This window comes from Tympanuchus pallidicinctus, unplaced genomic scaffold (assembly GCF_026119805.1).
Source record: "Tympanuchus pallidicinctus isolate F22 unplaced genomic scaffold, pur_lepc_1.0 scaffold1, whole genome shotgun sequence".
Lineage (NCBI taxonomy): Eukaryota > Metazoa > Chordata > Aves > Galliformes > Phasianidae > Tympanuchus > Tympanuchus pallidicinctus.
In genome coordinates this window covers 29,173,693-29,200,448 of record NW_026294618.1, presented here as the reverse complement: position 1 = coordinate 29,200,448, position 26,756 = coordinate 29,173,693, and the positions used below count along the sequence as shown (strand labels likewise).

Below are 26,756 nucleotides of genomic sequence, written 5' to 3'. Positions count from 1 at the left end.
TAAAACAGGCAATAAAAGAAAACAGCCCACTTCCTATGACAACACCAGAAACATGCCTGTACTGCTGAATGAGCCCTGGCACTGGAAGGAACGAAGCCAGAGTTTCTCTCTCCAGCCAGACTTCAGAGGAAAGGGAGCCACCTGCTGCTCGAAGTAAGGCAGGCTGCAGGATCTTTTCAGTTTCATTGCGTGAAACAACACCAAGGTGAGATTCAGCAAAAAAAGCTCAAAGCATTGCTATTTTTCCTCACGCTGCGGGTCCAGGTGGCAAAGGATGCAGGCTGCTGAGCACTGCTGGTCCCTCATCTCCCCAGCCTGGCTCAGACAGCTGCAGCCAACGCTGCCAGCAGCCAGTAGTTAAGCACAAATAGCATCCCTTTCTAAAAGTAAAAAGAAATGAAAACAGAAAATACAAAAAACCCTTCACATTAGGTGTGCATAACAAGTATGACACAAGCGACAACCAGTACCGAGTGGTCGACTGGGTGCAAGGAAACCACCCATTTATGTACATCTATACATTAAGTCATTCTTCAGTAAGTAAGGACGGATCGAGTGCACCACACACACTCCTAAATCTGTATTTTACAGATGTCATCTTTTGACTCTGTGGCTGCAGCCTTGCAATCAAGCTGCTCTCAGAGCAGTGTCTCTCACTGGGGAGATTTGCTCACCAATGAATCAGCAAGTCCCGGGAAGGAGGAAGCTGCGCAGAGAAAAGCACATTCCTTGCCACTGAAAGGTTTATTGGTATTATCTCATAGCAGCTTCAAGATACAACTGGCCTCGGTGAGAAGAAACAAGTGAGATAGACCAAAAAAGAGAAAGCTTAAGAAAAACTCTGCTGGTCGATCCACTTCCTGAAGCCCCGTTGCCGTGTTGTAACGAGGGGATTCTAGCGAGAATCTGGGGTTCAGCTTACAGGTGGAAGCGATCCCCCATGGCCCCACCCTGTGGCGTGGCTCTGATGATACTCGAGATGACACCAGGGAGAACTGCGGCTTTTGCGCATTTGACGTAAATAAGAGTAACTTTTTCCCCAAAACGACAAATGACAGCACACGTTTGCACCGAACCCCCACTCAGCCTCTTCCTCCTGCCCGCCCCGCCCGCCTAGCGCTGCCCTTACCAAAGATGGCGGCAGCGGACGGGCCGGGAGCGGCGCCAACCTGCGGCTGAGGCCGCTTCCGCCCGTCAGCTCCCATCACGTGACCACCGGGCTGCGGCGGCTGCTGCCCGGCGCCAGCGGGGCAGAGCGCGGCGCGGCACGGCGGGGCAGTGCCAGTGGGCTGCGGCGCTGCCAGCCGTGTTTGGGCCTCTCTGCGGTGGCGGCCGGCAAGCTGGCGCTGGGCTCGCTGCGCGGAGCGGGCAGCAGGAACGAGATGGAGCCCGAGGAAAGAGAGGATCGCACCCCGCTGCTGAAGGACTCCCAGCTCGGCGCGGGTGAGATACGCGGGCTGCGGCGCCGCGGGCAGCATTGCCACCGGCCGTGCCCCGCCGCAGGGCCGGCAGGGGGCGCACCTCCCCGGCGTCTCGTTGCCATGGTGCCCCCAGGGCTCGCTTCGCTCTGGCCGGGCCCCTACCGCTGTCCTTGAAGGGAGAGGCGGCCTCGTTCTCAGCGCGGTGACAGGGAGATGCATCCCAGTGGTTTCTTTTGCACGTAAATAGCTCGAACCTCGGGTCGGTGTCTGCTCGGCGGGATCTGCTGAGGTGCGGCAGACCTTCAAGACCGAGCGTGACTAAGGCGGGTAGCTGGCAGCGGGGGGCAGAAGAGGGCGTGTGGGGAGGCAGCATGAGGATAAGATGTAAAACTGATTCAGGGGGTGAAATGCCTCCCCTAAGAGGGCAGGCTGAGAGCTGGGGCTGGTCAGCCTGGAGGAGAGAAGGCTCTGGGGAGACCCGAGAGCAGCTTCTCAGGATCTAAACGGAGGCTGTAAGAAAAAATGGGACATGCTCTCCATCTGTGTATGGACAAGGGGAAATGGCTTCAGATTAAAAGAGGGGAGATTTAGATTGGATATAAGGAAGGAGTTTTTTACATCGAGGATAGTGAAGCGTTGGAACATGTTGGCTGGAGATGTGGTGGATGCCCATCCTTGGAGATGTTCAAGGTCAGGCTGGACGGGGCTCTGAGCAACCTGATCTAGCTTAGCTGTGCTGTCCCTGTTCATTGCAGGGAAGCTGGCCTAGATGACCTCTGAGGATCCCTTCCAACTCAATTCTATGATTCTATGAAAGTGAGAAGGCGATCATTAAAGGTCAGGGCCCAGGTGAGATGAGGCAGATCAGGGTGTTCTGTGGGCTCTCCCAGGACAGGCTGTACGGACAGCTGTGAGACTTTGAGTTCCTTCACTGTTTGTGCTTCTGAGATATGTAGTACAGCAAAACAACTGAAAAGCGCCAGCGGGGAATTAAGAGTTCAGGTCGTTTACCAAAGCAGTACATTCTTGGGCTTGCACAATCCATCGTGATGCACCTCACCCAAAAGGAAAATGCGGTAGAAAAGCAACTTCCTACAACTGCCATGCGACCTTCAGCACAGACCTAATTCTGCAATTTAAGACTCTTGTTCAGTTATAGCTTTAGTGCTATAAAACATGCCCCTGCAATCAGCGTTATCCCTAGATGTAGGACCCGAGGGTGCCGGTCAAGGTAAGATCTTCAACATCGTGAAGTTTTGGGGGATGATGGCAGTATCTCTTTGCCAGTAAATATGGTGATGTTCTGAGGAGGTGCGTAACCTTGGGAAACTCATCTAGAATCTTCTTGAATCTTCTGTTCCTTTAATGTGACCTCATATTCTCAAGTATTACAGATATACTCAGTGGGAAGATAGGGAAGCAATAATTTAGCAGACTTTTGTTTCAACCTTATAAATCTGTGTGTTCATTAGACATCTGTGATAAGTTATTTACAGCAGGAAGAAAAAAAAAAAAATGACATTAGTGGCTTGGAGTTGTTACATATTTGTGTTGTGAAGATTGCTCTCTGAAGTGTATACCAGTAAGAGATGTCCAGAAGTAGAATAATGGTTAAACTGTACCTGAGAAGGTTACAGCATGGTACAGTATTAAATCTTCTGTTATTGTGTAACTCCAGCTAATACAGGTACAACAGTAGGAAGGTTAAATAACTCTTCTTGTGATTATGTTCACTGCTACTAATTTGAAGACTATACATTTTCTATTTAAAGGAAATTGCATTTTGAATAACAATGAAGGTCTCGGCTTGTTTTTGTACAGTAAGCACTTCCTGCTCTTGGTGCCTGCTTTTTTTTGTAAAGCATGCAATAAATTATTGGCTGCTGTCACTTATATCATTTAAAAGTGAGATAAGCCTATTTTTCAAATGCTGCTCCTGTCATTGCTGTTGGTCTGGAAGATGCTTTATGTATTTGCTTAGCAGCCTATCATGTTACTCATTTACTAAAGAAAGAACAAATGCTGCCTTGCTGTCCTTTTAACAGCTTGCATTAACAATAGTGAACTTCAGATGAAGTTGATCAGTGATAGAGACCTCAAAAATGAGAACGTTCTACAACTTTCATGAAAACTACAGTTTTATAGGAAGGTTCTGTTGGTGCCCCTACAACCAAGGGTTCCTTGTTTCTGGGATAAGAAAGAGTCTTTAGATATCTTATCCACAGGGAATGCTTTTTTGCTTCTTATTGCAGATCAGAAAATGTAGTCAAGAGACATGCTGCAGCTGCAGATTGGGCTCTAGTCAGTCCTGTTGTTCATAGATCTCACAAAAGGAAACTCTACTTTGTAACTATTTGTTTTCTTAGCAATTCAATGCTTGGGTAGGTTCAGCCATCCCCATACAAAGAGTATCTGCAGAACTACTAAGTGTGCTTGTGTGTAGCCTTCCTATGGCCACCAGTGATGTGCTGGCCAAGATGCAGCTTGACTCTGCTTCTAACTTCCTGGCATGGGTGGGTAATCTCTGCCAAAGGCTGTGGTGTTCTCCCATTAGGGGAAATCGATACCTGTGACAGTGCAAAGTCTGAAAGCTGATTATAAATGGCTGATAGTCATCTTAATGCCACAGTGCAAGTTTAATGTCAAATCTAAAACCTATTTTCCTTTGTCAGCTTCAGCTGTTGAAGAGGGGAAAGAGTGGGCATCTGGGAACTGCTGCTGTTCTGCAGTGCATTGGCAGTATTTGCTATCAGATTTCCTGCAAGTTTTCTCGCTTAGGCAGTTGTTAGCAAATGCATATTGCTTTATAAACAAATTTATAGAAGGGAAAACTTGTCCTAGAAAACTATCTGGAATCTCATTGGCTGTTCATTAATGCTACCATAAAAGTTTCTGTCCATCTTGAACCATTTTCAATAGGATGAGAGATAATGGCCTTAAGTTGCTCAGGAGGTTCAGGTTGAGTAATAGATAGATTTCTTCTCGGAAACAATGAGTGAGGCATTGGCATAAGCTGCACAGGGAGGTGGTGAAGTCACCATCCCCAGAGATGTTCAAGGAACATGTAGATATGGTACTGAGGAACATGGTTCAGTGGGCGTGATGGGGATGGGTTGACAATTGAGCTAGATAATCATAGTAATTTTTTTCCAACCTTCATGATTCTATGGTTTTTTTTTTTAGTTACTTAACAAACTTCTCACTAGTCCCTCTCTCTTTTTTTTTTCCTGCAGTTTTTTTTTTATGTGAAATTCCAATTTCAGTAATTATTACTGTATTTTCCAGAGAGCTTTCAAAACCACATTTCTAAACCAGCACTTCCACTGCAGCCTCTACACTTGTGTGCATAACCACCACATAGCCTAAACCAGAATTACTTTTCCTTTGCACTCCAACAGAAAAACGAACGTTATTTTTCTACCCCGATCCTCTGTCCCTGCTGATATGCCCCTTGAGACTGGAACAATCAACTTTTCTTGACTTATTTTTTCTAATCCACAAATTTCTGAGATTATTAGCTTCAAAAAAAAATTCTCACTTGTTTTGGGTTTTTTTTTGCTTGTTTGTTAGGTTGTGTTAAAACAAAACCTTCTTATTTATTCTCATTTCAGTCCCTGCATGCTGCTCAGCTCGCTACAATCTGGCACTGCTGGCCTTTTTTGGGTTCTTCCTTCTGTATGCGTTACGTGTGAACCTAAGCGTTGCTCTGGTGGACATGGTGGAACCTAACACAAGCTTAGCAAAGAATACAACTTCCAATGTGTGTCCAGAGCATTCCTCCACCATAAATGTTCCTCGCAACACAACGGTGAGGTCTCAAGCGTATTGTTCTGAAACGTAGCATGTAAAGTTGTTTTTAATAAAGTTTGCAATAGGTGACTCATACTTAAATGACAGGAGAACTGGCTGATCTGTAGCAGATGGCCCTTACAGTGGTTCTTTTAAAGCAATTCTGAAACATAATGTCTCTAAATAACCAGCTGATTTAGAAGTGCTGTGCTCATGGTCAGATGTGTTGTTTTTTAATGCATATCCTCTCTTCACCCTTCTTTACAAATTGGCTGATCTGACCTTGTAGATCTATTATGACGCACTTTTATATGCCAGTGATCAACCATTAGTGTTACATGTGCGTCAGAGCTCACATCACTCTCTGTATTTAATTGTTTTCCACACAGTCTTGATGGCATGAAATTTTATTACAAATTAATGTGCAGCATTTTTTCCCTCGCTTCTTTGATCCCCTTCCCAGATCATGGTTCTTGTCTTTGTGTCCTTCATCTATTGACTTTCCACACAGCAATCCTTAAAATCCCGTTTCTTACCTATGAAGTTACATTAAAAAAAAAAAAAAAGAAGTTCAGTTGATTTGGACTTGCATAGATCTCACATCATAATTAAGTTTATTAATGAGCACTCTTGCCCTCTTCTTGCCTTCATTTTGTTTGTTTAGAGGTCATTTATTATTTATTGGGAGCAAATTATAACCACGTGTGGAATGGGAAGAATTGTTCTCCTTCATTGCTTCTGTGAAATGGATGCTGCTTATTTAGAGGACTTCTGGGAATGATCCCAGACTTCAAAATCACTTCTTGGGCAATGATTGATGTCCTCTTGTTGACTCTAACTTCCTTATCTCAATTATCTGTGCCTTTAATGTATCATCTGCCAGACTTACCTTCGCTCTGCCATCCTTATTCTGTTCTTCCACATATCTCTGTCTTTGTCTGTCACCTATCCTGTCCTTGTCTACTCTTTCTTCATTTTAAATTTAGACATCTGCATCTCTTTGCTTGCTTTTCTCTCTGAAAGTTTTCTGCAGGAAAATCGGTTTTTCAGAGTGTCAGAATGTGATATGGAATTGAGATCCACTTTCATGTAAGCACATCCCTGCAACCAGCACCTTTATCACTTAACCAAGAAAGGGATAATCGCCTGATGACTTCTATTTAATGTTGTGATGACTTTTGTACTTGGCCTGGATACGTTTGCGCAGTGTAAACTACTTCCAGTGCAACTTTGATTGCCTCCCTAGGGGGGAGGCCATGAAAGATTTGTGATTTAGCTATGAAAGATTAAAAAAGGGATTGAATTTGTGTAAAATGTGGTCAGAGAAACTATTTTGAACTTACTGTATTTTGGGTTTTGTTTTCTCTTTTTAGGGGAAAAAGTATTCTTGGGATGCTGATACTCAGGGATGGATCCTTGGTTCTTTTTTCTATGGCTATATCATTACTCAGGTTCCAGGTGGATATCTTGCAAACAAAATTGGAGGGAAGCTCTTGTTGGGGTTTGGCATCTTTGGTACCTCTGTGTTCACCTTGCTTACTCCACTAGCTGCAGATTTGGGAGTTGGCTACCTCATTGCTGTCAGAGCCTTGGAAGGACTGGGAGAGGTAACGGTTTTCCTCTATGTAACTTGAACATATATCTGAATAATGTATTGGCACGTCATAGTAATTAGACCCTGTGAATATTGGTATGCTGTAGTAGCATGTGGATTGTTTTATTTCGAGTAGCTTATTTTTACTTTTTTGAATAATTAACAAGTACATCGTATTTTTTATTTATAAGGACACTTAAGACAAAACTGGAGTTATCCATCACTTAGTCAGAACCCAGGAGTTCAAAAGAGTATTGTTTGTGTTCTTGCAGCTTTTCCAGTATATACGGAATCAAAAGCAGAAGAAATTGATTCTGCTTCTTGATTTTCATACACTGCATGCTGTTGTTTTTTTGTTTTCCCCAAGTGGTTTCATTCTAAACAAGAGCCTAACAAATCTTTCTACTGCTTTTTAATGAAATGCAGTTTGAAACACGGAAACTTGAAAGAAATTATAAAACTGCTACTTTTTAACAGAATTGATTCTTTTTTATCTAGGGTGTTACCTTCCCAGCTATGCATTCAATGTGGTCTTCTTGGGCTCCTCCCCTGGAACGCAGCAAGCTCCTTAGTATTTCATATGCAGGTGAGAAATTCCCACGCTAATAACAGGCTTATGCATTTTTACTGCTGTAACAGGGAGGATTGACTTAAATCAAAGGGATTTATATTATCAGTTTTAATCAGGATTTTAATCTGGAAAGCATAGCATTGAGTTAAATCTTGCTTTGCATTCATTATCGTTGCTTTTTATGGCTTTTGTAGCCTTGAGAAAAGGTATTCATTTGCAATGATGTATAAACTTCAAGCTGCAGTATCAAGTGGTGCAAGGAGTTACTGTGAAGCTGATTAATAGAAGATACTGTGAACAAAGGAGATGCAATAGCAGAAACAAAATAGGGCAATAATGCAAAATCACAGGATATGGCTTCTTTTTTTTTTTTTAAGGTGTTTTTGGGGGAACTCAAGGTAGCTCTCAGTAGTGCTTCAAGCTGCTTGAAGAAGATTCAGAGATCAGTTCCATGTTCTTTTAGGCATTCCATGTGTGGAGGATGTAATGTTTCATAGGAAATTTATTACTTTGAAGATACTTGATGTTACGTAGAACTTTTGATTTACAGCATATTCTGAGAACATAAGACAGATACAATTTACATTTTGCAAAGTATAGAAGTTACAATACCCAGTTCAATCACAATATCAGTGTGATTCCCCTTATCTGTATATGCTCATGGTTGTGATGCTGGGCAGTTCCACTTGGTGGGAAGCAGTATGTGGGTTGAAGCCAGCTCAAGCCTGATGCTCTTTTCAAAATTATTTTCAAGATTGTTCAATTTTTATACTCTGAGAGGTGTCTTGTATTCACTCCCCTGGTACTGGTACAGCAATCTAAAAGAGACAGCCATTCACATGCTTGTAGGGAGAAACATCTACACTATCAATTGATCTACTCAACTGATGACAGGGCTGTTTGTTCAAGGCAAAGGCTGCCTCCAGTCCCCTTTGTGTTGAGATAGCCAGGGTGGGTTTTTTTTTGTTTTGTTTTGTTTTGTTTTTTAACAGTGGCTCTAATTAGTGACACCCTGCATTATTCCCTGAGCTTCATGGGTGCATTGCTTTTGCCCATACACACTGAGCTGCCTTCTGTTTTCAAGTTTTACTTGTCTGACAGACTACTCAATCCACTATGTGTGGAGCGAGTGAAAAATACAGTGTTCTGAATTTACCAGTCCAAGTATGTTTCTGCTCTAAGGGTTACAAATTTTAAATTCTGTTAATGGCTCATTTAACTTTCTGTCAGTATTAATTCTGTGACAGCTTACTTCTTGGACCTGGGCTTCATCAAGAAGACAGGGCTATACCATGTAAGCACCAACTGCAGTCTAGTAGCAGACTTCTGCCAGCAGGAATGAAGCCTTAGTTCTCTCATCTTCCTATTTTCACACTTCCCTTGTAGCCACATGCTTCGTTCCTTCCTGTATGCTATTTCAGACCCTCACATGAGCCACTTTAACCCACCTAGTGCATCAGGCGGTTTCTTCTCTTTTTTGTATGTTTTCTCCCACACTAGTGAATTAAATCTGCTTTTAAAAAAAGTCTGCATGTGAGAGCCAGCACACAAAAGTGGAGAGCAAGGAGCTGGGATTGTCACTTATTGCTTTTAGCTTTAGGAGCTTTTAAATTGTTCCTTTGTGAAGCCGCATTCCAAAGTGTAAGTGAGAAGAGACCTTGGCCTTGAACAACTGATAGTAAGCAGGCATGGATGGATAAGGCATCTTGCATAATCTTAGCAAAGTGTTTCCTTTCCCTCCTTTTCCTTGCGTTTCCATAGTTGGCAGTCATGTGGTCTGCAGCTTAGAAAGTCGTGACAGTATTGACTTTCCAAGGGAGCACATGACTGAGTTGCATATAATTGTCTTTTTGGTGGGTATTTAACAGAGTACTCGGTTTTGTTGTTTTGTAGTTGAAGCTTTTCTGCCTCAAACAAAAACTGTTCCAAAAAGATGGCATCTAGGCAGCCGCCATGTTAATGTAATCTAATGTTTTCTGAATTGAGATTGGATTTGGAAAAGCAATTGTATAATTAACATGAAGAGATAAGCTTCAGTATTTGTCCCCAGTTGAGTATTCCTAATTATGTAAACAATATGGGTGCCACTTCCACCCTTGCCACAATACTTCTTTAATTATGATTCAAGAGCTGCTCTTTCCTGCTAATATCTGAGCTGGAATCTGCTCATCTTTCCCTTCTTTGCCTGAAGATCAAATTTAAGGACCCAAATTTAGGGACTGTGTAGTTAGAACCTGCTGGTTATATGGATACCTTCTGGCTCTTGTCTCCAGCATTCCTGTTTCAGTACTACTAGCAGGAGCTATAAGCAATGTAAACTAATTACATATCATCAGAATATTATTTCCTCTCCTTCCTTCCAAGGTCTGTAATTGTACTGTAGTCAGTTTCCTCAGCAGTGTCTGTTGATTGAGTGGTATCATTTTGAATGTATTGTAGCCACCACTTGTTTGGAGGTGAATGTGTCAGGATTTTTTTTTTTTTTTATTGCTCTTTGCTTATTATTTTGGATGTTTATGACCTCCATTTCTTTGGATTTGGCAAAGCAGTTTGTTGTGCCATTTTTCTGGTAGTCAGTGGCAAATCTTACCTGCATGATTTTTGCAGGAAAACAAAAGTGAAAACAACACTTAATTTAAAGAGTCTAATGATGAACTAACGATTATTTTTATACTTTGGTTTGCTTTCCTCTGCTAGGTGCACAGCTGGGAACTGTTGTCTCTCTGCCACTGTCTGGTTTAATTTGCTACTATATGAACTGGGTTTATGTGTTTTACATATTTGGTAAGAGTTTTTATTATTAAATTTATGATCCATATTCTTTTTGTAAGCCACAGTATATTGTTTATTACCTGTTGTATGAAACTTTAAGTTTTTAAAAATACGTTTGATGTAGGGCTGTCATTTCTTTTCCTCCTGGGGAGTAGAGATATTTAAAGCAAGTGAATTCCTTTGCATGGATATATGAGCTTTGCTTCCAATGAGCAAAGATGTCTCCAAGGGGGACAAAAGCTAGCACAAGTCAAACGTTTCCAGCATTTCCCTCCATGCAGAAATAACAGGCTGGAATTACTTACTTGAAGTGTGAAATTGGGGTTGGACTCTATGATCTCTGGAGGTCCCTTCCAACCCCTACAATTCTGTGATTCTGTGAAATTGAGTTAATAATGTTAATCCCAGGAGTGAATTTCTACTCTGCGTGAAAGAACATGTGAAAAGTTACTGCTGCTTTAAATGGAGACTGTGTGTAATATTTCTCTAGCAGCCACAGGAACTTCGAAAGAATGTCCAAAATGCAAAGCATAGCATGTTTACTGTGAGCTGTGTTCTAGAAGGAGCTCAAACATAATAAATTTTCTGATAAGATGTCATAGATCAAACTGATACTTTTTATTGGACTGTTTACATTTCTAAGCTGTTTCATGTTCTGCATAGGGAAAAGAATAATAAAATGGAAAGCTTACACTTTGTTCATCAAGACATGCTCTTGATTTTTGTGTAATTAAAAAAGAAGGAAATGGAACTAGACAAGTGGAAAAAAGTTACACTGGTTGTCAAGTAAAAATGCAGCCAATTTGGCTTGATTATTGAAAAAGTTAACTTTTTCAAATGATAGTTCTGGAAGCTTTGCTTAAAAAGGAAAATAGATGCTGGTACATCAGTTAAGCTATATGTAGTGATACATATCATGCTAAGGGTTTTTTGAGATTAAATTCCTCTGTGTGAGCTGTATTCTTCATGGCTGTTCTATGTGACAAATAAAAATACAATATGTATATGTATGCATTTTCCTTGCTCTACAAGGCACTTGCTAGAGGGGAAGACAAACCAAAACAAAAACAGAACAAACATCACTTTCCTAAAGTCATCCTTTACTACTTACTGTATTGTTAAGCCTCTTGGGGGAGCTACTGTTTGTAAGTAAAGAAAGTTTTTCCGGATGCTTTAATATAATTTTAATGGATATTAATTTTCCTCAATTATCTGAGAATATTATTCACTCAACAGAATTTATTCTGTTTTTATTTATACCTCCTCATCCATGTTTTTCCAATAACAGGTGCCCTTGGTGTATTGTGGTTCTTCTTCTGGATGTGGCTTGTTAGTGATAAACCAGAAACTCACAAGAGTATTTCACGTGCTGAAAGAGAATATATTCTTTCTTCTTTAAAAGACCAGGTATAGCACATTATTGTAATCATGTTTTCTTAAGTAATAACATAAACTACAAGTATTGTTATTAGCATAATGCTCTGATGTCTAGAAAAACATCATTAATCTGCAATAAAGACAGTGTATGTCAAGAAAAGAAAAATACGATGCAATTGTGTAAATGAGAAAAACTGGTAGTCAATAAAAACATTTATGATAATGCTTTTTGTCACTGCTATTATTGTGATGTTATTTTAATAAGTAATACAACTTGAGCTTTTTTTAATACCAAAACCAGACCAGTATGATGCCTTAAAAATTTGTAAAACAGTATTTTCAACATGTGTCTTCTATGATAGAGAAGAGAGAGATTACTATTTGCAGAGAAAACATTTTGGAGATTCTATTATGAGCCATTTGACTGAGGATACACGTTTCTAAGCTGTGAAGCAGTCTGAGTTAATATCTAGGACTGAGTAGGAAAGATTCAGCCAAATGCATAAGACTGACCTTACATGTTTAATCATTTGTGGTAAGAACTAGAGGCAACAAATCATGGTAAGGGAAGGCATATATTATATTTTATCTATATACTTCAAAAAGATTCCCATTACAAAGTGATTGGTTTAAGTTGCAATAATTAATAGCAGAGCAGTAACATGCACAAGCATATCTTTAGCGAGAAGGTAACAGTAACTTCATCATTGCCATTTAATTCATCTTTTGCTATGAATTCACATTGTGCTCTTCTGAATGAGTGATCAGTGTGGATTTGGGTAGGATAACAGCATCTGTAGTTTAAGTTTATCTTGATGTTCTAGTTTTTTTTTTTCTCCTCTTTTCCTTCTTGCTAGCTCACTACACAGAAGTCTGTTCCCTGGAGACCTATACTGGAGTCCCTTCCACTCTGGGCTATTGTTGTAGCCCATTTCTCCTATAACTGGACTTTCTATACACTTCTCACACTCTTACCCACATACATGAAGGAGATCCTGCGGTTTGATGCACAGGAGGTGAGATAAATAATTAAGAAAATAGCTATTATAATTAACTATAGTTATAGTTGTAGTAACTATACATAGTTATATAGTTGTAATATTTAACCATAATTAATAGTTTCTATATTAACCTGTTTAAGAAAACTTGTGATGTAAGTTTTTAATTTGGAAATGGTGAAATAATTCCCCATAATTAAGCAGCTACATCTACAAGGTTATCTGCATTGACATTTCCACTGGATTTCAGAAATTATTTGACATTTAAATTAGCAATAGCATTTTGGATCATTTTTTCTGTTTAAAGATGGATTTAAAACAATAAGTATATTAAAAATGTATATATTTCTATTACAAAATGGTAACTATAGAAAAGTCCCATATTTCATGTTACTTTGTTTGCATGATTGCCTCAGAACTTACAGTTTATTTTGTAGCTTCAGAAACGCTATCTACTTTTTTGCTCACTCATGAAAAGCACTATTTTTCTTTTAATTGGAAATTAACAGTATCGTTGGGTAAGTGACATTCTAAACGTTTAAAGGAGAGGGTGGAGAAAACACTTCAGTCTGATTGAATCCCCTTCCAAATAAACACTTTTTCTTTCTTCAGTGAGTGGCAGATACAATGCTGTGTCTTTGCACAGTGCTTCAATTAAATTGCTTCTTTGTTGTTGTTATTAAGACTAGCTTATGTTTTTCAGAATTTTAATTGTTACTTTTGAAAGCTTAGCATTGAAATCCAGCAGACGGCATATTTGAATGTTGAAAGAGCAGAACATGTTTATGGCCTCGTGTCTGATTTAATGTCCTAGGGAACCTCTTACATTTGTTACGATCAGTGGATATTAAGATATTATAATCACAAAATAAACAAGAGAGTTAGGCGAAGTAGACTATGATAACAAAAGAGAATAAATGGAAGGCTTACCCTTAGTTGGGCTCACCACAAAGCACCAGAAGGAGGGATCTCCAGACGAGATCCTTCCCCACTGGTAGCCAGCTCTTAAATAGGTCTAGGAAGGGTGGAGCCTGGCTTCTGGCAGTACAGGAGAATTGCCTTCACCTGTGCTCCTCTGGCTGACTCATGGCTCACCTCAGGTGATCAATCAGAGGTTCAGGCTGTGACTCAGCAGTTCCCATACAGTCTTCTTTGCCAAATATACTTGTCCATCCAGATACTTCATTTTAACCACAGTTTAGGTTAAGTTCTACTATGCTACTTAGTAGAACTTTTTTTTCCTTCTTCAGAAGAAAAACATGCAGTTTCAGGCAGAAGTCACTACCAAACAACTTTCCTTTAAGGAAAGGGAAGTTAGCAGGTGACAGCAGTGTAAGTAACGGCAGATCCTGAATAATAGGACCATAGGATGTTCAAACTGAATCTAATGAAAGTTCTAATTCTGTATCTTGTCTGATTATAGCCAGCATCAGATGTGTCAGCATATAGTTGTGGGATAACACACTGTTGAAAGTATTGAATCTGAGATCACAGACTCCATAACTGCTTTCAAAATTCTGACTAGTAGTGACAGCTCTCACTTACTTCAAGCAACTTGTGCCATATCTAATCTGAAGCTGCTCTTTCAAAATACTTGCATGATCAAGTTCATGACCACACAATATTTTGCAGTTTCCTTTTTCCTGATCCCAGTCACTGATTTAAACCTTTGAGTTCTTCAGCTGGCTGTGTTGGTAGTTCCAGATTACATTATACAATCAAGAGTTTACACATCAGTAACTAAAATGCTTTATCTTTTCTATCCTTACGTTTCTCTCTCATAGGAAAGCCAACTGTAGTTGCATAGATGAATGGTCCTGACTCAGACTTTCTTAATGCTCCAAGTCAGATGATTTTTTTCATCACATTGAATTTCAGTATTTTAACTCTTTTCTTTTTGTCTCAACAGAATGGCTTTTTATCTGCGCTGCCTTATTTTGGCTGCTGGCTTTGTATAATTCTGTCTGGGCAAATTGCTGATCATTTACGAGAAAAACAGAACTTCTCCACTGTTTGTGTTCGCAAATGTTTTACCCTAATAGGTAAGTGCAAGGATTGTCTCTAGTTAGTCTCTAGTTAGGAAGACTTCCCAGTCTGGGAAAAGTTAAAGCTTTGAGAGACAGAAGTGTGGCAGTTTGCTGTGAGATGAAGCCAGATTGTACATGGCTGGAGAAGGAGATGCTATTCAATTGTATTAATTTTGATAGGGTGTGGAGGAGGAACTGCAGTGTGTCTAGGCATCTATTTGTTTGGTTGGTAATCTGGCATCACCTTGTTTTCTAGTACATAGTATTCCTTTGAATTCCTATGTCTTAAGCCTCACTCACACTTCTGACTGACTTTGGTGGATATAATTTGTCTTGTAATGTTTAGTGTTGTTTTAACTGATGGACATACTTTACCCTCAGCTCTGCCCAGCCCTCAGGCCAAGGTTTTTTTTTTGTTTTTTTTTTCTTCTGACTTTTTCACTGACCATAGAGATATTCAACATACATATTCAGAAATTAAAGCAAGTAAATCAAATCCCAACTGGTACTCTTTCTGACAAAGGGTTCTAAAAGGGAATGAGAATATAGAGGAGGGTATTAGTGAAAGTCACAATGAGAAATCCAGAAATACTAATAGATTTTACACTTTTTTCTTTTTTTTTTTTTTTTTTTTTTAACTCTGTTGGCAATGAGCTTGACTTAAAAACAGAGCCATGACTGTACCATTGTAGAAACAGCAACGTGTCCTAATTCAGTAGTGGTTCAGATACAGAAAACACAGGCTGTTTTAATGGTGCTGCTGGACTGATGGCTTTGAGCAATGTGTTCTTTTTGTTCTATGTGCAATCCTTGCTGTGCAATCCATTGCACAATAGTAGAAGATAATAACAGCTGGAGCAAATGTGAGAAGACAAAAGTTGATGTAAACTGTCCCTTGAATTTGAAGTAGTAATTAGTTTCCAAATAAGAACAACTTTTTGACTTTATGTGAATGTGATCGTTCACCTGTGTTGTCCCTAGCTTCTCGTGTTAAATGTAATCTTAGCAAGATGATAGTCTACATCAAACATGGCCATCTTTGCTACTAGATCATGAATGTTGTGCACTTCATTTTATATGTAAGAAATTATGACTTGTGGAGATGGGTGGAATATTTAATGCCTTCTCTGATTCTTTAGAAGATTATCGACAGAATTAAAGGAGTTAGTCTAGAATAAATAACAAAAACTGAGGTGACTGTAACATTGAGGCGTGTATGTTAGTTGGCAAGATAATGATGAACTGCTACAATACTTGGGAACATAGCCTGCAGCCTCTGAAGTTTTACAGTTGTCTTGTGAGAGTGAACAGAAAAAGAGCATCATAAATACTATATTTTTCTTTAAAAAAAAGCCTGAAAAGAGCCATTTCTAGTAATTATAGTCATCAGAGAAATATAAACCCTACTGTCAGTGTGGATACTCTTAGGAGAAGGGGAATGGGGAGAACATTGCATGGTTTTGTCAAGAGTAAATCCTGCCTTTTTTTTGTAATGAAGTAGAAATACTGGAGAAAGAAATAACCAGAGATAGCCAGAAGATTCATTTAGGCCACGTCATTATTACAAACATATCATCTCTCAGTTAGAGGATATCATTCAAAGTGAGCCTGTGTTGCTCAGTGTTTTGTTTATTTAAGACTTAGGTAACTGAATGGGAATACACTTGCCAGATTTACAGTGCTACCAGGATGAAAAGACAAAGTAGAATCCAAGACCAAAGTGGTCTTGACTGATGGGAAGGAGAGGTGATTTGAAGTCAGAAAGATAAAGGTTTTACTAAAAATGAATAAAAGGATGCATTTAGAGAGAGCAGTTGATAGATGATTAAAAGAGAAGGAAAAGGGGAAAGATCAGGCACAATATCCACACAAGTTACAGCCTACTTGATATATGTCAATCACTGCACTTAATTCTCTGCTTCTCCAATTCTGCTGATTGAGTTGCTCGCTTTAAAGCAGCTCATCTAATAAACTCTCAAGTATTTTTGTTTTCATAGGCCTGTTCAGTTCTGGTGATCTGGTTTTACAGCTGGCCTTCACACCTATGTCTGTAAAACCAAGGGGAAAACATGCTGTTGTGCAAGGAAAAAGTGGGTTTTTAAGGATTTTGTTGGTGAAGCCAGCATTTTTTGGCATGTATTTGGAGCTGGTTTTGGAGTTTGTGATGAAGTCATGTAACTAGCCAGCTGTGGTATGGGGAAATGGGGTGCCAAAGTTAACTGAAGAAAGGATGGTGGCTACTATGCCAACTAAATTGTTTCCAGTACCTGAAGTTGTTAACTGGGCTTGTTTATCTTAGAGAAGAGAATGCTCTGGTGAGATCTCATGGTAGCCTTCCAGTAGTTGAAGGGAACGTATAAACAGGAGGGGGAACAACTGTTTTACTAGGGTTGATAGTGACAGGACAAGGGAGAGTGGTTTTAAACTGAGATGGGAGGTTTAGGTTAGATATTAGGAGGACGTTTGTCACTCTGAGGGTGGTGACGCACTGGAACAGGTTGCCCAAGGAAGCTGTGGATGCCCCATCCCTGGAGGCATTCAAGGCCAGGCTGGATGTGGCTCTGGGCAGCTTGGTTTGGTGGTTGGTGACCCTGCACGTAGCAGGAGGGTTGAAACTAGAGGATCATTGTGGTGCTTTTCAACCCAGGCCATTCTATGTTTCTAAGTCTCAAAAGCTAGCCTTGTTCTCTAAGATGTACAGCAGGCTCTGGTGTAGACATACCAGATGTTCAGATATTAAACATGGCACTCATTCTAGAAGGTGTATGTGGAAGAGCTATGTATGTATGTATTTATATGAAATCTTCCAGCTCCACTTTGTTATGATTTGCAGAAGTCCCTGTTGGCTCTTGAAACAGAGACTTAAATGGGAGTAACTTCCTCACTGTGCGTTGTTCACCTGTCAGTCTCAGTGCAGAGTTTAGTGTTTATATAATGATAAATAAAATGAACTTGTCACATTACTTTCACTGTCCACTGATTTTTAGTTTTCCAGATGAAGTTGGTTCTTTCAAGCTAGAGTAGGATTTTTCTGGTTTGTGCAGTGTTTATCAAGACCGCCAGAGGTTTGCCACTAATCTGCTCTTCTTTGCTGCTGTGATGCACATAGTGCAGTGCTGGATTCTGTGCACTAGGTGGTGTTGGAGATTGTATGTACACACAGCTCAGAACATGTTAATTTTCTGGCATAAAGTCCCTTAATTGTAAAATTTCTGTTTTAAAGGAATGATTGGACCTGCATTGTTCTTAGTAGCAGCTGGGTTCATAGGATGCAACTATGAGCTGGCTGTTGCTTTTGTGACCATATCGACAACACTAGGAGGGTTCTGTACATCTGGTTACAGCATCAACCATCTGGACATAGCACCTTCGTAAGTATTGCTGAAGCTTTTGTTACTGATTGGATACATTTATGATCATTTCTTCTGTGTTCCTGGAGTGCCTCGCAGCTTGTATTTGAGTGGGGGGGTGACGGGGAATAAATATTGGCAGAAGATGGTATGAACACCTTAGAATACCTCAGATTTTGATCCTGGAATAATAAAAAACTGCTGGAATTGTATTTACTAGGATTTTGCACTATTTGATTCACGATATTAGTTGAATTGCTCTGTTACAAACATGCTGTCCTATTAAGTGGTTCACCCTTCAAAATTTTTCTATCAGAACTGCCAAATTTTAATATGAGTAAACCATTATAAGTTCCAAAATTCAGGCAATTTTTTTTTGAAAATCATATTTGATGTAGTGGTGTTAAAAGTATGGTGTTAAAAGGACCTGTTATCACTAGATTAAATCCTGTATGTACTATTACTCCTAAGTGATGAAAAGTTGGACTTCAGTTTGAATCTTCTCTTGCGTTACAAATTCAGAACCTGACTGATCCATCAATTTCTAAGTGATAAAAGTCCAATACTTTGCTCTGTTGTTAATTTACCTTTTTGCAATACTACTTGTGTCTGAGCAGGATCTTATGACTTCATGACCAATGAACAGTGTTTATATTCTAATGTGTAAGATGAAAATAGTTTATCTCTGATCAGAGAGGAAAAAGAATTGTAGAGATTTTAACTAGAAAAAATCCTTGGAACTGGGCCACTTATAGGAGACCTCAGTTCCAAGGTTAAAATGGCATCTAAGCTTTGGCAATTAGAAAGATGGTCATTGGGGGCTACAAGAATGGACAAGATTTGACTGAAATACACGAAATAGTGGGAGTCAAATTAATCTTGGCAGATTAGATGAGATAGCAAGCAAGAAGGAAGGCACCAGTATCCATATATGTATAGTATATGTATAGTGTTTACAGTGAATGGAACAGGAAAGTATGAAAAACAGCATCTGTGATGCTTTGTTTCATATCAAATAGAATTATGAATACAGAAGATCTAGTTAAATCACCATACCTGGCATACTACGGGGCCATAATGTAACATCAGCAAGTTTAACTTTGCTAAAAATGTAAAACACTGGCTAGGATTTTGTCTGTGTTTAAAACCACGAAATGTAATCATTAAAGGGAAATTACTTCTGTGAGTTATTTAACGGCAGAACTTGGATGTCTGTGCAGTTTTGATTTGTCTCCTCGTGTCTGTGCATTTTGAATCTCTTTGTGTTTATAGAGGAAAACTGATATCTGTTCCTAAGCCCTCTACCTTTTCTAGTATGTGATGGCTGAGGCTGGGCATTGCAGAAGAAAAGAAGGGTCACATTTAAGGTAGCTGAATATTACCAGGAATTCATTCCTTTCACTGCTCTGTCACAGAGTCTGCATGTAGTAAGTCAGTTGGTCAAACTCTTCTGTGACAGACTATTTAAACCTTATAACTTCAGGAAACTGCTCTTTTAAGTGTTCTTCAGTTATAAAGAGGGATGGCCTCTTCTTGAAGGTGTTTCAGACCACTGTAATATGTAAAGGGAATCTGCAGCAATTTGAGTCTGAACTTCAAAAATATCTATTGAAAGGCTTATTGTGGACCCAGTGACATAACTGAGGCTGAGCTGATTTATCCCTTCTTTTCTGGGTACGTCTCTTCAAGCTCTGAAGTCTAGTTTGCAAAAATGAAAATACTGAGTCTTGACCAAAGTCAGTAAGAGCTGTACTTTGAATATAAGAACAGTGTTGTTGAATATTCTTCAGATTAAATCCCGAGGACCTCAAATCAGTCACTCAGTAGGTGCGTGTGTTATTGGCCTATGTTTTCATTCTTAGTTTATAGGATGTGTATCACACTGTGACCTCTGTCACTCAAGAGTGTTGTGGTCATAAACTGATCTTGTGAAAAGTGCTACTCAAAAGACCTTGGATTGGTTAAAATTCTGTTTGCAACAATTGAATAAGATGCAGAAACTAAGAGAGAAAAGCTTTACTGGGCAGGAATGTGGTCAGTGTAGATACTGTTTTATTGAGATCAGTAATTCTGTATTAAGCACATGTATGCTTTCATTTGGGGCAAATAAGCCCAAATGACGACAGAAGGGATGGGACATGCTCTTGTAATAGAAGTCATAGGAAAAAAAATGCAGAAATACCAGAAAATCTAAGATGAAATAATAATGATTTTAAAAGAGCTTTTTCCCCCCTACTTAACTTTTTGCAAATGTCTGAGCTTTCTTGGATGAAATGGCCAAAGCAAGCATTTTCAACTGAGGTGAAAAAACTGACATAGCAGTGGAAATCTCAGAACAGGATGTACATGAAAGTGTAAAAGAAACCTCTTTTAAGAGTTTAAGAAGTTGATACTTTTTTTCCTTTAAAACATATTAGAATAACTAGAAGTGATTCAAAGCAATTTCAAAATGCACTTTGATTCCTGTTTTATTGGCTTTTTTGTGTGTGTGGTTTTGTTTTTTTTTTAAGGCAAGCTGATTAGAATAGCAAAGGTCCTTTCTTGGTACTAAAATTTGTGTTACACCAAAGAAATAATGATTATATTCTCAGGAAAAAATAATGAATGAAAATACTAATGCTGCAGAAAAAAAATTTGCTCTGTATTTTTGTTTTTTTTTTTTTAACACACATTTATGAGGCCATAAGTAGACTGAATTGTTGAGTGTGGAGCAGAGGGGTAAGATAGTTCTACTGAGATTTCCTATTCTAGCTCTCTGAATGTCTAGACTACTCTGCAAGTCCGTTTGACTTCGCTTAGACTACTATGCCATTTCAACCAAGAGCTTACTATTTGCCTTGCTATACAGATGTGTCACATTTTCTTTCCTGTTCCGTATTGGAGTCTTCACTGTGCTGACGGAGTGGCATAGCTGTTATCTGTGTTAAACACAAAGTGCTATCAAAATGCAACCCATGTCAGAAACAGCAGGCAAAAACAGAGGCATTTAGCCAGCAGTTAATTGTCAAACCTCTATTAAGACCAGAGAAACTATTAAACTGTGGTTTTGAAAATTTGTATTAGCAGCGCTCTAGTGCTTAGAGGTGATGAAAACAATATGTGTTTGGTTCTGTTTAAGGGCTTTAAAAGGAAGCTTTTCACATTTTCACATTCAGGCTTCTGAAAGCACATTAAGCACTTTCATAGAGAAATATGTTACGTGCTCATTTATTTAGTAAAATAATAATAATTTAATTACAGGAGTGGAACTCAATTTAAAATATGTAGCAGTATGTATCAGTTTGGAGTATGGCAGGCTTTTGAGGCAAGTCAACTAAATGGCTTGATAATTGACTCTTGTCAGGAAAAACACCTGTTTTCATAATGTTATTGGGCTGGATACATGCTACAACATGCTACAACCTGTTATAACCATGTGTAGTTGAATTTCCCTACTCCAGAAAATAAAACCTCAAAGCTATGTCTCTCTTTAGAGTTACAATTTTGTATTTCTGTTGTGTTCTCATTGTTAAAACAAGGAGAACACTGTTGCACTCTGAACAGCTGAAAGCAGTAAGAGAGATTTCCCTTTTCATAGAATGATAGAATGGCTTGGGTTGGAAGGGACCTCAAGGATCATGAATCTCCAACCCCCCTGCCACATGCAGGGCCACCAACCTCCCCATTTAATACTAGACCAGGCTGCCCAGGGCCCCATCCAACCTGGCCTTGAACACCTCCAGGGACAGGGTGTCCACAACCTCTCTGGGCAGCCTGTTCAGCACCTCACCACTCCCTCTGTAAAGAATTTCCCCCTGACATCCAACCTAAATCTTCCCTCCCTCAACTTAAAACCATTTCCCCTTGTCCTGCTGTTATCAACCTTTTCAAAGAGTTGATTCCCCTCCTGTTTGTAGGCTCCCTTTAGGTACTGAAATGCTGCAATGAGGTCACTCTGCAGACTTCTTTTCTCCAGGATGAACAAGCCCAGCTCCCTCAGCCTGTCTTCATAGGGAAGGTGCTCCAGTCCCTGATCATCTTTGTGGCTCTCCTCTGGGCCCTCTCCAACAACTCCCTATCTTTCTTATACTGGAGGCTCCACACCTGGATGCAGTACTCCAGGTGGGGCCTCACAAGAGCAGAGTAGAGGGGGACATTCACCTCCCTGCCCCTGCTGGCCACCTCTCTTCTGATTGAACCCAGGATACCATTTGTTTTCCAAGCTCCAAGTGCACTGCTGGCTTGTGTTAAGTTTTTCATTCACCAGGATCCCCAGGTCCTTGTCTGCAGGGCTGCTCTCAAGGATTACTCCTCTCAGTCTGTATGGATGCCTGGGATTCCTCTGGCCCAAGTGCAAACTTTGCACTTTGCTGTGTGAACCTCATTAGATTCACCTGGGCCCACCTTTTGAGTCTGCAGAGGTTTTCCTGTAGTTAAGTACAACTGATAATAATATTTTATGTAATTGTTCAAATAACAAACCTACCTTGAAGATCTTGAATCACAGAAATCTCTCTCTGGTGGCTGGAAGGTTGAGTTCAGATGTAAAATGTCTTGCTCTTTTTTCTCTTGAGTCTGTGACAAGTCTGTACTTGTGCTGCTGTTTCAAACATGACTTTTCGGTATTGCAACATTCCTGTTCTATGTTTAATTGCACAGAGATGAGGTGTTGAGACTTAGATGTTAAGCAAGTTACCACTTTTTTTCCCAGCAAGTTTGTATGGCCACTGGTGCATGTGCATGCACGTGTGTGCTAAAGCAGAAGGAGGAGGGAGCCTCAGAATGGAGCTGCAAGAATGGCAACAAGTAGAACAGGTTGAGTCAGACGTGTTTCCCATTGGCTTGACCCACAGAAAGCTGAAGGAGAGGACCGGTGCAGAGCTCTGTGAACTCTTGCCTTCAGAACAGCACTCTGTAGCATAGTGGGGATATCCATCCAGATTAGGGGTAATTGCTTTTTTGGCAGTGTTACCTGAAGCATCTCTCACTGTTGCCTAACAGTGCTCTGTCATATTCTTTGCTTTCTACTTCAAGGCATGCAGTGTCTTTTTTAACTTTTCTGGTGGATCCATTCCAGACAGTTTGTTTGTGGCTTAGCAAGGGGGATGTGGTTTCTGGATTATGGATTCTAAGCAAAGTGTGAGTAATTCAAGTAAATTCCCTAACTGGCCCATGGAAAATGGAGACATATGTCATGAGTTATCAGAGACATTACTAGAACAGAAACAACCGATTCCCACTTCTGTTTTAACTTGCATGTGTGATCAGAGTGAAACCTGTGTGATCCAATTAGGCAAAATTATTTCTGTGACTGATTAGCAAGATAAGTTCATAAGCAATGTTGTCAATTTTCCTTACAGGTATGCTGGAATTCTTCTTGGGATCACAAATTCTTTTGCTACTATCCCAGGAATGGTGGGGCCAGTTATTGCTAAGAACCTCACTCATAATGTAAGTCAATTTACTGTTTGGGTTTTTTTTTCTTTATTACATTGTCATTATCATCACTGAATGGCAATCCTCTTCTCTCAAGTCTACAGCTATTAAGTTATATTTGGCATATACATGCAAAATAAGACAAGCTCTTACTTGTTTTCCAGAATTGTTCTCTCACATGAGGTTGGGACTTGCAAACTCAGCACTTGTCAGATAAGCCATAGATTCAAATGTGTAGTTTTCATAATGCACTCCCTTGTATGAACATTGTGTGATTACGATGCTCTATGCTGTGCTATTTTGCTTCTAAATTAAACAGTATTCAATCTGACCTCCAACATTGCTTAGTCAGACAAAGGGTGATACCAAGTAGAAAGCATGATTGAAAAGTTATTTGAATACTTTTCTAAATAAACGATATAATTTTTTTCTAAAATGTTTTAAGAAAAAGTGAAGAGTAAGTTTATTGATACTGATAAACTTTTGGAGTTGGTAGTCAGTCATTTCCTTAAAAAAAATATAAAAAAAATATAAAAAATACTAGTTAAAGTGTGAATCCAAACAAATTAGCTTCTTCCAAATTCATAACAAGTGGTGGCGTTATTTGTGTTGGGGTTTTTTTTTGTCTGCTTTTCCTCTCATCCTAATGCTCTGATATTATTCTGCTTTTTGTAGTACAATCATTTATGGTTTTGGTAGAATATACATCTGTTATTTAAAAACATAATAAAAATTGAAAACAAACAGGCTTCCTAAGACATCTGTATATGTAGCTTCTTTGTTACTACAAACACTGTCTTGTTTGAGTAAAATTCACACATGGCTAAAAAAACCCTTACCATTCTGGAATAGAGATATTATACTCATTAAGAATAAGTTACTGCTTTGCTTACTTCAGCTCTTGGGTCATCTGATCAGAAAGCAAGGACATGTTTCTTGTTACAATAATGTTCTCTGAGTTTGCAAAGCCTTCATGCAGCTGTGAATTTAGATGTGAAGGCTGTGCATCTCAGTGATAATCTGATCCAGAAAGACAGAAGTATCTGTCAGAAGTATGTTTACTATGTAAGATGTATTGTTAAACTGAAGTAGACTAAAATGATAATTTGTTTATAATGTCATATTGCTATGAAGTCACATTGCGTAGCATTTATGTTTAAGTAGGTAAGGCATATAGCATCTCTTTTAAAAATACATTTTTTTCTTGAGTGTGGAGCTGCAAATTAACTGTATCTTTTTCTGTTTTTTTAATTCCTCTTTTTGACAGAATACTGTGGGAGAATGGCAGACAGTTTTCTATATTGCTGCTTCCATTAATCTATTTGGAGCAATTTTCTTTGCATTATTTGCAAGTGGAGAAGTTCAGGACTGGGCAGTCAGTGGTTATCACTTCCATAGAAACTGAAGGAGGCATTGAAATACCAAAGCTGTGCTGAATCCCAATGTGCCAGAACTACGTGACCAGAAAAGTGCCTTCCCAACTGATGCCTAGGAATCTTCAGAGCTTTTAAGTTAAACTGTTTTATCTGTGCATCTTTTGTACTGAAAATCATTTGACAATGTATGTGTGTGCTATTTCCAGACAAGAGACTACTTAGATTAAATTGAATTTAGTTTCATGCTAGAACTTGATATCAAATGTATGATCAGAGACAGTATTTCAAATCAGTGTGCTAAGATCCATTTCCTTCCAGTTTTTAATTAATGTCTTCTGAATTAATGTTTAGGCAGATAATTGCTGACACCGAAATAAGAGGAAAAAACCAAGGTGATTATGTAGCACTGTGAGGAGGAGTGACGTGCAAATAATTGTACACAAAAAGCAACATCTTGATTTCTGTGATGATACTGATAGGTTTTTGCTTTTTAAAACGCTAAAAGATTTCTAGTGTTCTACAATCTTTTCTAAGCTTTTATTTTGTTAGTATTCTAATTGATGTCTAAGAAATGCACACTTGATTGTTACTCTATTTTATGCACAAGTTTTCAAATGGAAACATTCCCTGTTTCAGGACTACAGCTTCACAATTAATACAGAGCGGTGAGGAAGTGAAATATATGATTGTGACTGACAGAATACGCCATGTGTTACTGTTCTCTGTGGTGCAGGTGTTTTTAAATAGGCCTTATTTTTATTCAAAAATGTGCAAAGAAGAAGCAGTGCAACTCTATACACTGCCTAGATTTAAACCTAGATTTAAAAGAGTGAACTAGAAATAGAATATTGACACGTTTACATGATAATAACTTTCGATTCGGCAGTTCACTTTTTTGTCAGTTGAAATCAATGCAGTGGAATTATTTCTTCTTTCACGTATATTTATATATATACATGTATTTGTCAGCTTCTCAGTGTAAATGCAATCAAATAAGGCTATTGTAGGGAATAAATAAGGAAAATCAGTTCACTTCTGCAATAGCATTGTTAGTCGGATAAAAGCAGAATAGAAAGAATTAGTGCAATATCCTGATGCTATTAGTCTCTCCTCAGCATAGAATTTGACACTCAAGAGCATTCTTTGCACAACATACAACATACAATTAAATGCCATACTAGGATTAAATGAAGTCTGTTAAAACAGTGGCCTAGATAAGAACAAATGGCTGAATAATCTTGTAGTCACAAAGCAAAGGAAAATTCCTGTGCCAAAGATTCCTGGATTGGAGCAACTAGGTTAAAAAAAAAAAAAAAATCACTGGGCTCTGGGCTTTTCATTTACCACCAGTGCAAAAGAAAAGCCCAGTACTAACACTGCTCCGGTGGAGCCTACCTTCCTTCATTTCTAGGAAATGGCATCTGCCTCTTCTTTTTAGCTTTAAGAGCCATTTTGTTTTGACCTTCCTTGAAGTGTCGTGTTCTCTGATGGTGAAACTATGTTTAGATCTGTTTGTCTGCGGCATTTCCACAATAAACAATGTGAACTTCAGATGAAATCAGGAGTCGTTCAGTGGGAATATGTTAAAGCTATGTTGTATCTTCAGCATTTCCACAGTAAGTGGAACAAATATTTACATATGCATCCATTGAAAATAACCATCTCCCTGAAGTTAGAACTCCATCCTCAAAGTACTCTGAGCAAGATCGGTAACTGGATTAAGAGATGATTAATATTTCCCTGGGAAATTACCTGCTTCAGGAATTTCTTGTCTGGCTTTACAAGTGAGTACTATCTTCTTCCTGATAATATATTAAAAATGGTAACTTTGCTTTGTGTCCACAGAAGTTTATGCTTTTTTAATCATTTAATTTACTTATTAAAGTCAAGGTTACCAAAAAAGCTGAATGAGGTATGGTTAATTTATGGTGTCAAAATATTTTCAGTTAATACTTTCAGTTTGGCTTTCTGAGCTGCATGCACATACTGCTGGCTTGTGTTGAGCTTTTATCCGTTGGTATCCCCAAGTTCTTCTGCACAGAGCTGCTAATGGTGTTTCTGTCACA

At 39.1% G+C, this 26,756-nt stretch overlaps 1 protein-coding gene across 2 annotated transcripts; it reads left to right on the top strand.

Annotated features, from left to right (window-relative positions):
• Positions 1-1,215: 1,215 nt before the first annotated feature.
• On the top strand, positions 1,216-26,521 carry SLC17A5 (solute carrier family 17 member 5). Of its 2 annotated transcripts, none has more exons than XM_052679056.1 (11): positions 1,216-1,443; positions 5,033-5,229; positions 6,584-6,817; positions 7,303-7,390; positions 10,073-10,159; positions 11,436-11,554; positions 12,382-12,540; positions 14,432-14,564; positions 17,773-17,920; positions 23,239-23,329; positions 24,582-26,521. In XM_052679056.1, exons 1-11 carry the CDS (start codon positions 1,383-1,385, stop codon positions 24,717-24,719), a joined length of 1,455 nt encoding a protein of 484 aa, XP_052535016.1. In that variant the 5' UTR covers positions 1,216-1,382; the 3' UTR covers positions 24,720-26,521. The 2 variants fall into 2 exon arrangements, with proteins under 2 accessions (XP_052535016.1, XP_052535027.1); XM_052679067.1 differs by lacking the exon at positions 1,216-1,443 and adding an exon at positions 2,304-2,652.
• Positions 26,522-26,756: the final 235 nt, after the last annotated feature.

What these genes read in the sequence shown, in the direction of transcription:
- SLC17A5 (XM_052679056.1), top strand. Translation starts at nt 1,383, where the DNA reads ATGGAGCCCGAGGAAAGAGAGGATCGCACCCCGCTGCTGAAGGACTCC. An exon ending in TTTCTTCTTTAAAAGACCAG is followed by an intron (nt 11,555 to 12,381) that starts GTATAGCACATT and finishes CCTTCTTGCTAG; the next exon opens with CTCACTACACAGAAGTCTGT. An exon ending in CAAATGTTTTACCCTAATAG is followed by an intron (nt 14,565 to 17,772) that starts GTAAGTGCAAGG and finishes TCTGTTTTAAAG; the next exon opens with GAATGATTGGACCTGCATTG.